Raw genomic sequence first — 15,878 nt, 5'->3', positions numbered from 1 at the left:
ATTTAGTTGAAAAGTTTAATGTAGTGTAAGGGGCTAAAATTCGAGCTATACTGTCTAAAATATCTAATGAGTGGTCACCAATAAATTATAAGCTTTAGCAAGAGTTTAGACTTTTAAGTATCTTTCAAGGAGAATAAGGATTTGGTGAAGAGAGAGAGAAAGGCCTAGTTTCATCTATCTATCAAAGGGAGAGCGCATTTCTAGGTCTGCTCTCCACCAGAGTCCTCACTAAAGAGAGCAAGAGCGCCAGCCTCGCCCCCTCTTCCTCCCACTAGCAAACATCACTTCCTGAAGCCAAAGAAAAGCCACATGTCTTGCCCTCAGGTGCCTTTTCCTCGTGGCGGAGCTTTCCTACAGTAAGTCTCCAGCAGGTGGCAGCATTCCAATCGTTATAGTAGGCAGCTGAAAGCAGATGAACTAGAATTGAATTTGGAGACAGAATCTGAGTTTGTATTCTGAACCTACTTATATGACTTTAAGCAAATCAGTTAACTTGTCTGTGCCCTACTTTCTTCAACTGTAAAATGAGAGGGATTGACTAAATGAGCCTTATGGTTTTCTCTATCTCTCTATCTATGCTATTTTGTGATTATATAATTTAGTCCTATCTAAAACAACACAATATAGAGACTCTGTGCTCTCTTTGTTCACTTCTCTTTACTTGAACACAAGAGGAAAAAGTAAATGAGAAGTAATCTGAAATCTTTATGCCATTTAAGAGACACGAGGATTTCTCATCATGGCTTTTTGTGTCTCACCCAGCAAATAGCACAGCGCAATGTGAATATGAAATGAAACCAAAAAAATGAAATGTAACAAAATAATAGCATGTTTTGTCATACTTTACTGGATATGATTGATATTTGTTTAAATTTTATTTCCTTTGGATCCTTTTTTTTATTTTTTCTCTTCCTGAGTCATCTTCTTAATGTAGCACTTTCATCTAATCATTCTTCTACTAAGGAGCCTCCAGTGTTTTCCCATTGTCTTCTGAATAAAAAGCAGTAACTAATCCTATCATTTTGGGGGCATCACCATATAGCCCCAGTGTAACACTCAAAGCTTTACTCAAGTCACCTCACTCATTTTTGCTGTGTTCTGGAAATGCTCTTGTATATACTTCACCTTCCTTTCTCATGCTGCCCTCTCCTGTCTCTATGTCCTGGCTCTTGCTGCATGTTCTTTGTGCTTAAATGGAACTTTCTCTCTTTTTCCTTGGAAGTCATTCTGTCCCCCCCTCTCCCCCATCTCTCTCTCTCTCTCTCTCTCTCTCTCTCTCTCTCTCTCTCTCTCTCTCTCTCTCTCTCTCTCTCTCTCTTTCTCTCTCTCTCTCTCTGTTCAAGTAACAAATCAGGAAGCACTTCTCCAAAATCCTGCCCCTGATTTTTTTTCCCCTTCCCTCATGCCTCTTTACCCTCTCCCTGCTTAAAAAACAACAACACATATCTCTCATATTCCCCAATCCATTTTGCCTAGACATGTTCAATGTGTATTTCATAATCTCCAGTCCTCAAATTTTTTTCCATGTGTATACTGCTTACTCCTTCCCACCCCAACCTACATTAGATTATAAGCTCCTAGAAAGATCTTTCCTAACTCTCCTTTTTTTCCCATCATCTGGCATGATGATTTAATAAAAATGGCTACCCTTTACCTCCAGGATCAAAAAGAAAATCTTGTATTTGACTTTGAATACCTTTCACCTTTTAGATCACCTTCTATTTATACTCCACATCTTTTGTGTTCATATTTATTTAAACATTTTCTATTTGTTAAAATATATGAGCTCAGTGAGGTCAGGAACTGAGTTTTGAACCTTTCGAGCAAATATATTGTTTCGATTCAGGAACTGTTGTCAAGACATGCATTTGAGAATGGCACAGGAAGGGGCTGTTCATGTGAAAAATTGTAAAGGAAGACAATTTGTCTTGGAATTGATTTCTTTTACTCTAGTTACCCCCAATCTCCTTTTCACCCTCATATTGGTCCAGGACTTCCACACTTTGATGCACATTTGAGAATGGGATTAATTCTGTGACAAACCCACATGTTCCAAGCATTTATTCCTTCCTTTCTCATATTAAAATTTAAGTGAGCCATATCAGATTCTCACAGTATTCTAATATCTGATAGATGACAATGAATTAAGCTGATAAACTGCAAGATATTTGATTTCTAAAATAAACTCACTATTGATACTATTTTGTGTACCTATGACATATTGCATTAAACTAATTAAAATGCATATTTTGCCCCTCTGGATAAAAATGCTCATAATCTAGGGCATCTGTGGTGGGTAAAATTTAAATTTCTTAGTGCTTAATTTCATCATCAAATGGAATGAGAAGGTCTCTAAAGCATCTTCTAGGGATAGCTGCTGGTTATCCTATGATCATTATTCTTATCCCCACCAATGGCATAGATCACAATCTATTACATATCGTTTTATATAACTTGTTAATAACCTTTCATAAATTCACCGCAGAGTTCTATTCTGATATTCCATTATCTTCTTAAAATCAATTACAGGGGCAGCTAGGTGGCACAGTAGATAGAGCACCGGCCCTGGAGTCAGGAGGACCTGAGTTCAAATCCTGACTCAGACACAACACTTACTAGCTGTGTGACCCTAGGCAAGTCACTTAAACCCAATTGCCTCACCGAAATATATATATATATATATATATATAAATTACAATAAGCAGTCAAGCTTTTGAAGATATACACTATAGAATATAATTTAGCTAAAATATAGTAATATAAATTTAAATAAAATAAAAATAAATTATATATATTTGTTTTTATATATACATATATATTTGTCTTGCATGTCTATGTTTATGTCTATGTGTATATCTACTTATCTATCTGTCTATCTGTCATCTATCTATCCATCTATCTATCTATCCATCTATCTATCTATCTATCTATCTATCTATCTATCTATCTACCTACCTACCTACCTACCTACCTACCTACCTACCTACTTACCTACCTACCTCTCTACCTACTATAACACAAGGAATCGTTGTTTTAAAGATGCACTCTATTAATTCTATTAATTCCCTACTTCTCAGAATAGTGACTCATAGCCAATAGAATGACCATTTGATGACATATTTTTGGCAATGATAATCAGTATATTTAAGAGTATTCCCATTAAAATATTGACCATAGCAATTCTCAAAATATGAAGGCATTGTGATATACATGAATGGATAGAAAATTTACACTAGAGAAATAATGGATTTTTTCAAAATATCAAATTCATTCATAAGTATTCAGTTCTAGCATGGTACTTCCCTGGGAATAAGGTTCATAAATTATTCTTTAAGTTCAACTTATTTTAATATAGAAAAGGGGGTATTTATGAATAATTGATCTGACATTCAACTAATACCAGGATATATTACAATGGGTTAAGTGGACATGTATCTCACTATGTACAAAAGAACAGCAAAGACCTTTCAACTGGAGAAGAAAATATATGTCTGTATCTCTATGTTCATATACATCCATTCATTTCCCAGGTTATGATATGTCATTGGGTACTGAAGCTCATTAATTAAGTTCAAAAGAATATGTACCTTGAATAATCACTGAGACAGATTATGAACTGGTCTGAAAACTGAAATAAAAAAGGAATTGAGCTAAAAATACCTTTCGACATTTTTGGTGGGCTAGGGAGGGTAATAGGGAATACAGATTCTTAGCACAGGGTCATGGCAGAAAAAATCTGGTGGCGGTTAGTCAGAAGTTCAGTATCTAGAGCAATGAAGTTATTTTTTTACTTTTATTTTATTATTTTCCAGTTACATATTACATATAAGGGTAGTTATCAATATTTGTTTTCACTGGATTTTTAGTTCCAAATTTTTCTTTTCTCCCCCCCTTCCCTCCCTCCTCCCCAAGACAGAGAGCAGTCTGATATTGGTTGTATATGTACAATCACATTAAACATATTTCTACATTAGTTATCTTGTGAAAGAAGAATCAGAGAACAAAAGAATAACCTCAAACAAGAAGGGGAAAACAGTCCAAAAGTAGAAACAGTATGATTCAATTTGCATTCATAATTCACAGTTCTTTATTTTTCTGGATGTTGAGAACATTTTCTATCACGAGTTCTTTGAAACTGTTTTGGATTGTTGCACTGCTGAGAAGAGCCAAGTCTATCCCCTTTGTTCATCACTCAATGTTGCTGTTACTATTTACAATGTTCTCCTGGTTCCGCTCCTCTCAGGAAGCATCAATTCATATAAGTCCTCCTTCTCATCATTTCTTACAGCACAATATTATTCCACTACATTCATATTCCACAACTTGTTTAGCCATTCCCCTATTGATGGGCATTCCCTCAATTTCCCATTCTTTGCCACCACAAAGAGAGCTGCTATAAATATTTTTGTATACCTTTTCTATGGCCTCTTTGGGATATAGACCTAGCAGTGGTACCACTGCATCAAAGGGTATGAACAGTCCCATAGCCCTTTGGGCATAGTTCCAAATTGCTCTCCAGAATGATTGGATCAGTTCACACTAAGAGTTCTGGGGGTGGAGCCAAGATAGTGGAGAGAAGCTAGGAACTTGCCTGAGCTTTTATTTCTCTCAAAAACAACATTAAATCAAGCCTCTAAACAGATTCTGGAACTACAGAACTTACAAAAAGAGAGACATAATCTTGCTACTTGAGATAATTTAGATGACTTCAGGAAAGGTCTGTTTCACTTGGGTGAAAGGGGAGGGCAACTCAGCATTACCCATCTCAGCTGGCAGCTCAGCTCAGCAAAGCTCAGCTCAGGGGGCAGCTCACTCAGCACAGGTTGGCTCAGTGGGCAGCTAGACACTGCTGCAACGTGACACAGCTGAGGTGGGGTAGATGAGAGCAGTAGAGTAATGAAGTTATAATTGCTCTAGGCTACTTTCCTTATAATAGAGTATCTGGGAGTGACCAACCAATCAGAGAAGGAGGCAACAGGGGAAGAGAATACTTTCAATGTGCAAAGTAATCCAGGGTTATTAAGTTAAACTTCTAGGTTAAAGTGGTTTCTATGGCATGGTAGACAAAGTCCTCTAGACATGAGTCAGGATTGTATCTTGGAGAAAAATAGCAGATGGAGAGAGAGAGAGAGAGAGAGAGAGAGAGAGAGAGAGAGAGAGAGAGAGAGAGAGGGAGGGAGGAAGGTATATATGTGTGTATATGCATAATATGTATTATTTTTTCTCAGATGGGGAGAGATTTGATTTTTTTCATATTTAACCTCAAGTCTTATAATAATACATGCTATATAATAAGAGTTTAATATATCTTTGTTATTTGGAAAATTACTGGTTTATTTAGCTAATACATAAAACATTAGGTGTTATATAGGTAATAAATATTTGTAAGCTTCAACTATAGTTGCTTTTAATGTGAACAAAATTACTAATTTGCCCATTTGGTATATTAATTTCCTCAAGGTCACAAGTTTTTAAAATATTTAAATTAATTTCATTAAATACTTCCCAATTATTTTTAAATATTACCACGCTTTTTTTTAACCTTTTGAGTTCTAAATTTCCTGCTTCCCTCCTGCCTCAATCTTACCTTGAGAAGGCAAGGGATTGGTAAAACATTTCCATATTAGTCATGTTGCAATAGAAAACAAAGACAAAAGGGGGAGGGAAGATAAAGAAAAAAGGATACTTCAATGAGAATTCAGATTTTATATGTTCTCTCTCTGGAGGAAGATAAAATTTTGTATCATAGTTCTTTTGGGATTCTCAAATTGTTATCTTAATTAGCATAGCAAATTCTTTCTGAGTTGATCATCCTTACGATGTTACTGTTACTGTGTACAATGTTTTGCTGATTCTGCTCCATTACCCAACAATTTTTGGTGCACAGTTTGTTCTTAACTCAAAAACCTTGGATCTTTGAGTTTTTGAAACATCAGATTAGTATAGTCATTTATTACTGTGTATTGCATAACTCATCTATTTCATTGATCCACCACTATAGTTCTCAGAAAAGCCAGTCTAATGCTGTTAGATCACCTTTATTCACGTTTTTATTGATTCCATTGATATCCTTGACCTTTTGGTCTAACAGATTAATTTTGTTGTTATTTTGTTTTTAGATTTACAAAATAATTCTTTGGTAGTTTGATTGGTATGGCACTGAATAATTAAGTTAACTTTGGTAGAATTGGAATTTTTATTATATTAGCTTGACCTATCAATGAGCAATTAATATTTCTCCAATTGTTTAGATTTGTGTTTATTATGTGAATTTTGGGGTGTAATTATCTTCATGTAATCCTCCCTGGATTTGTCTTGGCAGATGAGTCCCAAGTATTTTATATTGTCTCCAGTTATTTTAAACTGAATTTATTTTTCTATCTCTTCCTGCTGTTTTTTTAGTAGTATAAAGAAATGGTGATGATTTATGTTTATGTTATGTTTCCTAAATATGTTAATTATTCCAAGGAGTTGGGGTTTTTTGATACTCTATGGTTCTCTAAGTATACCATCATATCATTTGCAAAGAGTGATAGTTTTGTTTTCTCATTGCCTCTTTTTATTCCTTCAATTTCTTTTTCTTGCCTTATTGATATAGACTAGCATTTCAAGTATAATGCTGAAAAAATAGTAGTAATAATGGCCTGTCTGCTTCATCCCTGATCTTATCTGGAAGGTTTCAAGTTGATCATTAATGCAGATAATGTGTGCTTATCTTTTTAGGTAGATACTACTTATCATTTTTTAAAAGGCAACATTGATTCCTATAAATCCTTGTGTTTTGAATAGGAATATGTTTTGTATTTTGGCAAATGTTTTTCTGCATTTGTTGATATAATTATATGATTTTGTTATATTTGTCATTCATATGGTGAATTATTTCTAATATTATAATAGACCTGCATTCCTGGTATAAATCCCATCTGGTCATAGCATATGACCTTTGTCATTTATTGCTGGAATCTCCTTTCTAGTATTTTATTTAAAATTTTTCCATCAATAATAAGAAAATTGCTCCATAATTTTCCCCTCAGGTTTTTTTTTATTTCCTTGGTTATCGTATCAGCATCAAATCTGCGCTTTTTAAAATTAAATGTTACAAGAGCTTTGGTCTTTTAGTTGTAGAAGCTTGTAGGTCTTGTAAAATCCTGATTGTTTTTCTGCAACATTTTTTTCTTGTTTCTTGATATATTTCTCTTTAACCTGGGAATTTTGAAATTTGGCTATGACATTCCTGTAAGTTTTCTTCCAAGTATCTCAGGTAGTGATCATGGAAAAATTTTATTTCTACTTTGCCTTCTTGTTCTAGAATTTTGGGGCAATTTTATTTAATTGTTTTCTTTAATATTGTACCCAGATTCTGTTTTGTTTTTTATCATAAATTTCAGTTATCCCCAAAATTCTCCTCAATCTGTCCTCTCAGTTATTTTTCTAATAAGATATTTCAAATTATCTCCTATTTTTACTAGTTTTATTTTATCTTGGTGTCTTATAACATCATTTGATTCCACTTGCCCAAATCTATTTCTCAAGGAATTATTTTATTCCTCAAGTTTTCATATCTCCTTTTCTAACTGGTTAAGTTTTTTTTTTTCTCTCCATAATTTACTTGGGTTGTTTTTTATTTTTTTCCTATTTTTTCCTCATTCTCTCTTTTTTGTTTTTTAATTTCTTTTTAAGTTCTTTCGGGATGTATTTTTGGGTTTGTGACTACTTCACATTACTCTTTAGTGTAGGAGTGGCTGGTTTTTTTTTTAGCCCCAGTATCTTATCTGAATATGAAACCATATTTTCTTTTACACCAAAGTAGATATAAATGATTGGATTCTTTTTCCTCTGCTTAGATTTTTATTTTTAATTTGTCTTATTTTTATCAACTTAATATTATTATTATCTAGTTTTAATCTGAGTTGTGGATAAAGTTGTCCTAAGTCTCACATCCTTCTGTTTTTGTTTTTGTTTTTCCTAAATTCTTTCTGGGGGCTTGACCTCAGGTACTCTTCTCTTCCTCCCCTAAGCTCCACCCACACTGACCCAAAATTGTTCTTGTTCTCTAGGGTACCACACTCACCAGATCTGAGCTTACTCCTCCTCATCCACAGCCACAGCTGGGAATCACATCTGGTCAGCATTGCTAGGCCTGACTGAAGGAAACAGTCCTTCTATCTTCTCTCACTCAGCCTTCTGTTGTTCTTTAGATGAAAGTTTGTGAGATAAAAGTTCATGAGGCAAAATGTCCTGAGATGATGAGGTAAAAGTTCTGGAAATGAAATTTTTGAGGCTATTACTGACATGAAAATTGAGGTGAGGGGGCAGCTAGGTGGCGCAGTGGATAAAGCACTGGCCCTGGATTCAGGAGTACCTGAGTTCAAATCCGGCCTCAGACACTTGACATTTACTAGCTGTGTGACCCTGGGCAAGTCACTTAACCCCCATTGCCCGGCCAAAAAAATTGAGGTGAAATTTCTTTAGGCTTAGACTGCTTTCCTCAGGACCTACTGTTGATTCAGTGAATTTGGGCTAGAGGTGGTTGCACTTACCTCAGACCAAACCTCAGCCCTGGAGTCTTCTCTAAGGTCCTTTCAAGATATCTTAGGAGGACAACTACTTTATCTCTTTATTTTTGCTGTTCCACATTCATTACATGACACTTTGATGTCTACAGTGCTAATCTGAGGAGCCTGAAAATTTCTGATCTACTCCATCATTTTCACAGAATTAACTTTTAATTTAATTTATGATTCCACAGCCCTTTATTAAATGACTTTTATTGCATTATTATCTGAAAAGGGTGTTGTTAATATTTTTGGTCTTCTGTATTTGGTTATAAGGATTTTATTCCCAAACTCATGGTCAAATTTTGTGATGGTGCCATTTTCAACTAAGAAAAAGGTCTATTCCTTTCTATTCCCATTTAGGTCCCAGTGGTCTATTTCTAACGTTTCTAAGAATCCATCATCTCCTTCACTTCTTTCTTATTTATTCTATGGTTAGTTATAAGAGGGGAAAGCTGAGGTTCCACCACTAATATAGTTTTACTATGTGTTTTTTTCCCCTGGAATTTGTTTAACTTTTCTTTAAATAATTTAGCTGCTATGCCATTTGGTACATATGTTTAGTATTTAAAATACTTCATTGTCTATGATTCCTTTTAGGAAGATGAAGTTTCTATGCTTTTCCTTTATAATTAGGTCTATTTCTGTTTTTGCTTTGAAATCATGATTGCTACCCCCGCACTTTTTTTTTTTTTAACTTCAGATGAAACAAAAGATTCTGCTCTAACCCCTTTTATTAACTGTGTGTGTCTATCAGTTTCAAGTGTGATTCTTGCAAGGAGCATTGTTGTTGAATTCTGGTTTCTGGTCCATTTGCTGTAACCTGTTTCTATTTTATGGGTGAATTCATCACATTTACATTTACAATTGATACATAATTGTGGATTTCCCTCCACACTATTTTCTTATGTTTTTTCATTCTCTCTCTCTCTCTCTCTCTCTCTCTCTCTCTCTCTCTCTCTCTCTCTCTCTCTCTCCTGTGACTCTTTTAAAGTCTGTTTGACTTCTGACTGCTACCTTTTTATGTCCAGTTTCCTTTTATCACCCTGCCCCATATCCCTTCTACTTCACTATTAAGTAAGATAGATATATATTACCAATTAAGTGTGTACATATGTGTGTATGTATGTATGTGGCATGTGTGTGGGGTGTGTGTGTATTCTTCCTTTAAAACAATATAGATATGAGTGAGGTTTAAACACTGATACCCCTGTTTTCTCCTACATAGTAAAAACTTTTCTTTGTATGATTCTTTTATTTGAAATAATTTTCCATCTTCTTCCTCTCTCCTCTTCCTTCTTTCAGGGTCCCTCTTTCTTCTCTATCCATTTTATACATCTTCCCAACAAAATCAACAAACTTCCTTATCCTCATCTAATATGTAATCCTTCTAACTGCCCTAATGATAAATTTTTCAGAAGCTACCTGTATCTTTTTTTTTTTTTTCAGGGCAATGGGGGTTAAGTGACTTGCCCTGGGTCACACAGCTAGTAAGTGTCAAGTGTCCAAGGCCGGATTTGAACTCAGGTACTCCTGAATCTAGGGCTAGTGCTTTATCCACTGTGCCACCTAGCTGCCCCACATGTACATGTATCTTCTTCTCATGTAGAAAGGTCAATAGTTTAATATTTTTGACTTCTTTATGATTTCTTTTCCATATTTATTTTTTTATACTTCTCTTAAATCTTTTATTTCAAAGTAAAATATTCATTTTGCCCTGGTCTTTTCATCAGGAAAGCTTGAAAGTCATTTATTTCAGTAAATATCCATTTTGTTTTTCTTGAACATTAATATTCAGTTTTGTTGTGTATCTTATTCTTGGTTGTAATTCTAGCTCTTTTGCCTTCCAGCATAATAGATCCAAATTCTCTGTCTCTGTTTTTTTTTTTTTTTTTGGGTGAGGCAATTGGTCTTAAGTGACTTGCCCAGGGCCACACAACTAGCAAAAGTCAATTGTCTGAGGCCAGATTTGAACTCAGGTACTCCTGACTCCAGGGCCAGTGCTCTATCCATTGTGCCACCTAGCTGCCACTTCTTTGTTCCTTTGATGTGTGAGATGCTAAATTTTGTGTGATCCTGACTATGGCTGAATGGTATTTGAATGGTTTCTCTTTGATTATTTCAACTATTTTATTTTAGACTTCAGAGGTCTGGATTTTTCTATAATATTTCTGGGAGTTTTCATTTTGAGATCTCTTTAAGATGGAGTCTTTCTGTTTCAATTTCACCTTCTGGTTTTAAGATACCAAGGCAGCTTTCCTTGATAATTTCTTGAAATGTAATGTCTAAGATCTTTGTTTCATTATGTCTCTCACGTAGTCCAATAATTCTTAAATTATTTCACCTTCATCTATTTTCAAGATTAATTTTAATGATACATTTCACATATCTTCTATATTTTTAATTATTTGAATGTTTAATTGTTTCTTGATATCTCGCTGTGTCAGCCTCTGCTTGCCCAATTCTAATATTTAAAGATAATTTTCTTCATTGATTTTGTTGTTTCTGTTTTTGTTTTTGGTGAGACAATTGGTGTTAAGTGACTTGCCCAGGGTCACACAGCTAGTGAGTGTTAAGTGTCTGAGGCCAAATTTGAACTCAGGTCCTCCTGATTCCAGGGCTGGTGCTCTATCCACTCTGCCACCTAGCTGCCCCTATTGATATATTTTAAACCTCTTTTTCTATTTAGTCAATTCTGCTTTTATGGAATTATTTTCATCAATGATGTTTGTACCTCCTTTCCATTTGGCAAATTCTGATTTTTAAGATCTTATTTTCTTCAGTAATTTTTGTTCCTCTTTTATCATATTGTTAATTGACTCTTCAGAATTTCTTTCTTTTCTTTCATTTCTTTATTTTCCTTATACTCATTTATTTTTTAAATCATTTTTAGCTACAGAAATTGTTATTGGGTACAATTTCCTTTTCTTTTAATTGAGATTTTGCATGTGGCTGTTTTATTTCCACTGTCTTCAGATTTTGTGTCTTGATCTTTCCTGTCACAATAGTAGCCTTTTATGTTTAGGTTCTTTTTATACTGTTTGCTCATTTTCCTCCTTATTTCTTGATTTTGAGTTTTGTGTTAATGTTGTCCTATGTTCCCAGGGACATAGGGATATTTGGAGATAAAGGAAATGAGATAGACATTGCTCAAGCTTCAGGTTTTTTTGCACTGCTCTTTTTAGATCTAATTCTTGGAAATTAGAAATTTTGAATGCTTCTAAGGTGGTGTGATCTGGGAAGTTTGCTCACTACTCTCCTTGACCACCCTCTGGTCCTCACCCAGGAGGATACCCTTATCCCCTGGGAATGCAATCACCACTATGTCTTGGGGCCCCTTCTTCCTTGGAACAAGAAATGATACTGTTCCAGAGTCTCTGATCTTTCGGGTCTTGAGGTGATACTGTTCTTTAGGACTGTTCCCTTGGGGTCAAAGGCAACACCTTAGGGATCCTATTCACTCTTGACCAAAATTGCTTCTCTCTGATTTTGAACTATGACCTAAAATTGTCTAAAGACAACAAAGTTGCCAAATAGCAGTTGGTCCTGTGTCCAGAGCTACAACAGTGGTCCCCTTACTTCCCAGGTCCCCTTATGATCTTCAGCTTGAGAGATCCTGCAGCTGGTTCTTCTGTCACCACCACTTAGTCCCACAACTGGTGTTTCATTCACATCTGCTTGAGACATCCTCCACCTCTGTGTCATAGATCTCACTTTCTGACCTCCTAAGTTTTCTTGGGCTGAAAGAATATTTCACTCTTACCTTTTGTTTGCTCTGTCATTCCAGAATTCAACTTGAGGCATTATTTCAACATTGTTTAGAGGCCAGTGTTGTGAGAGCTTGACTCAGTGCTTCCTCTATTCCATCATCTTTGTTCCACTCCCAGAAATCCCACAGCTAGTTTTAAAAATCATAATCGATATGTGACAAATGCTGTGTTAGTAAACTTCCCTTCCTAACGCAATCAAATAATGACTTGTTTATAGAGTGTATTGTGGGAAGTTATTGTGATTTGGGGATCCTGTCTTTGGCCTGAGATTAAAAAGCCTTAGGCCATCACGGTTTTTCTTTATGTGAGACAGGCTGGTGCCCCTCACCCTCTGCTTCAGAGGCCGAGCTGAGAAGCCCGTTGGCCTTGGAACCTTAGGGGGCCCTGGCCAGGCTGGACTGCTGGGACAAGCCCCAGCTCCCTCCACCCTGAGGGGATTTGCCCTGGAGATCCCAGGCTTGCCTGTGCCAGCCCCTGGCCCAGCCATGTGGAGGCCCTCAGTTGTGCAGCAGGGGGTAGAGCCCCCTCATGCCCTGGGCATAGTACAATTCCCTGGAGCCCTGGGCGTGGTGGGCACTGGTCTCTTGAGACCCCAGCCTCAGCCCTAGGGTGGCTAACCAATTATCTTGATGTGTGTGGGGGCTTGGCCCTGGGGTTCCCAAGCAGAGAGGCCTTTTTTATACCAGGGAAGTTAGATGGTCAGGGGGGGATGCTAGAAGAAGTTCCGTTGGTACAGAGAAGGCTAAGGAGATGCAGAGAGGACTAAGGAAACGGTACAGAAATTGGAGGACGCTAAGAAAGTTGCAGGCGTGGCAGACAATGCAAAGGGCCAGACAAGGGAAGGAGATGCAGCAGACGGCAGCACACACACAGGTGAGAGAGAAGTGCCCACAGGAAAGTTTAAAAAGCTGAGAGGTCGTATTTTACTTTTGTCACCTTTATCCCTAAGTTTATTCACCTAAATAAACCCTTTGCTGTTAAATGGAAAGAGGCTGTTTGCTTATCAGTTTGGGAGAAGCAGTTGTGGGAATTTTTAAACTGCCCTAACAGACTGGCTTAGGCAATTAATAGCAGTCAGATAGCCAGCCAGTCAAAAGTCCATAGATTAGGCACAGTTAGTTAAAATATTTTTACAGTATGGAAAAAAAAAAAAGGTCATTCCATATTGCCAACATACCTTTGTGACAGAAAAAGAAATGAATAGTCTCATTGGATTTAAAATTACACTTAACCTTTGTAATGAATTATTGAATTCTAAAACATACAGTACTAAGTAATGACTTGAATTATTTCCCTGGAACTAGAAAAAAATAGCATCCTCAAAATACTGCCTGACTTTTGCTATATACTTTTGTTTTATACTGAACACTCAAAATACGGGTGTGACTGTTGCTATTCACTCGAGAATGATTTGAACACAGCCTGTGATATTAACCTCAAATCAGAAGTTGATTTCATTCAACTCACCATTTGTACTCTTCTGGAAAAGTGACAGTGTTTCAAAGTAAACAATGATCTCTATTAGCTATATTCCATTATTTTAGATAGATAGAAATAGAGATAGAGATAGAGATAGAGACATAGGGTAGATATAGATATATACAAATATTACTGAGATGGAGCATCATATAGAAGATAAAATATTGGATGGGGAGTCAAGATAACTTGGATTCAAATCCTGTCAAAGGCATATTTTGGATTTTGACCCTTACCAAGTCCCATAATCTCTCTTCTGCAAAGTGGAGATAAAAGCATACATACCCAAAGTTATTGTGAGGATCAAATGAGATAATATATGTAAAGCATTTTGAAAAATCTTAAATACTACATAAAGGAGAGCTATTAGTATAAAATTTTAAAGGACATGTTTTTAAATCTATTAATTCATTTCCAAAAAACACATATATACCTCAAGAATCTGCATAACTTAAAATGAATAAACGTTCCAATTTCTCCTCACTTAAAATCTGGGAATCTTGCTATAATGACTATCATTTTTAAGTTTGCCGTAATTATGGAGAACCTTGTTATAATGACTATCATTTTGAAATCTGCCCTAATTATAGAATGGCATACCAAGGCAAGCTGCTGATATTTAAATTACAAGGAAACTTTTATAGGTATTGTTTTGTCAAAAGCAGAAACAACATAGACAATGGTTGGAACCCAGTGCATTTAAATTTTTCAGTTAGAACCCAGTGTATTCAAGTTTTTCATCTTCCACTAAAATACCTCCAACTCCCATTAAGGAGGTCTAATTACTCTTGGATCTGAGAAGGCCCTTTGGATTGAAAAGAATCACAAGGATACCTTCATTCCATTAAATCTGTCAGGATTCCAAGGATACTGACAAAACATTCATGTTTGAGACTATACAGGAATCCCACCATATATGGAACCTCAGGCTAGATATTATACAGAACTGTCTATTTCTCCAAAGCTGAATTCAATTTTTACTAATGAGCTACGTAAATTTGTGACATCTTCAGATATAAAGTCAATAGGTGCCTTCCCTATTTGTCCAATAATACTGTTTTTTAAACAAGGTCACATTCTTATTGAGTGTTAATATAAAACTAAAATAATAAATTGCGATTTTGAGTTTTGTTATAATTGTGTCAGCATTTAGGAGAAAAGGGAGCATTTGCATTCTGAAGTAAAGTATCAACAATTGAACATGATGAGAGGCAAAGATTTAGATTAGGGGTTTGTATAGTTATTAAAACATGAGAATTTAATACTGTCATTAGGTAGATATTTATATGTTTAGACTATAATAAAATGGTCTTACTTACATTAATAATATACTTTTTTTCCCTTCAGAGTCTTATTCTTAGAGGATGGCAGTATCAAGATATATAATGTTACCAAGTCAGATGCAGGAACATATACTTGTGTAGCTACAAATCAGTTTGGCATTGCCAAGACTTCAGGCAACCTAGTCATAAAAGGTAATTAATTTTACTTCATTGGTATATTATTTATATTGGGAAACTGTATATCTCATGACACCCTGCCAAGGCTTTAAACACCTTGTACAAAATGTTCGATTTTAAAATTCTTCCCTAGTTATGTTAGCAATCTACTTGAGGCATTCATATATTGGTATTCACCAATTGCCACTCACAGTGGGGTAGTGGTTTTGAATCTTGGTAGTTGGTTCATACCTCTCTATTTGAACAGAGTGGTACCATCATAAAATATCTCTGAGTTGGTATTTATAAAACCAGCTGAACACATTGGAGGCTAATTAGATACAAATTATAGCTTCCACTCAAAATATTTGAGTTTTCTCAAATGTCTTCATGTGCTTGGCTCTGGAGATGTTGATAAAGTCATTTAACTCATGCAATTTGTTAAGCAGGACTTAATTCCAAAACATTTCTCTTAGATGTAATTACCTATGTATATAGGCCATGTATATAATCACATTGTATGTAATGTGGTGCTAAGCCTGTAAAATATAACTATTTAAATAGACTGCTCTATTCTTCCTGTCATAAATATCTAGACCTGTACAGTTGTGGATGGTAAAACAGAATACTATATTTTA

General features: G+C 35.5%; 1 protein-coding gene across 1 annotated transcript in view; it reads left to right on the top strand.

Moving 5' to 3' along the window:
• The window catches only part of LOC122737331 (contactin-6-like), a 482,372-nt gene that overhangs the window by 371,124 nt on the left and 95,370 nt on the right, over nucleotides 1-15,878 (top strand). Inside the window, 1 exon segment of the mRNA XM_043979812.1 lies at nucleotides 15,149-15,276. Coding sequence (XP_043835747.1) covers nucleotides 15,149-15,276 — 128 coding nt within the window.

Source organism: Dromiciops gliroides, chromosome 1, assembly GCF_019393635.1.
Source record: "Dromiciops gliroides isolate mDroGli1 chromosome 1, mDroGli1.pri, whole genome shotgun sequence".
Classification (NCBI taxonomy): domain Eukaryota; kingdom Metazoa; phylum Chordata; class Mammalia; order Microbiotheria; family Microbiotheriidae; genus Dromiciops; species Dromiciops gliroides.
Note: the sequence above shows the minus strand (reverse complement) of the source record. Positions and strands in the feature narration are given on the sequence as shown.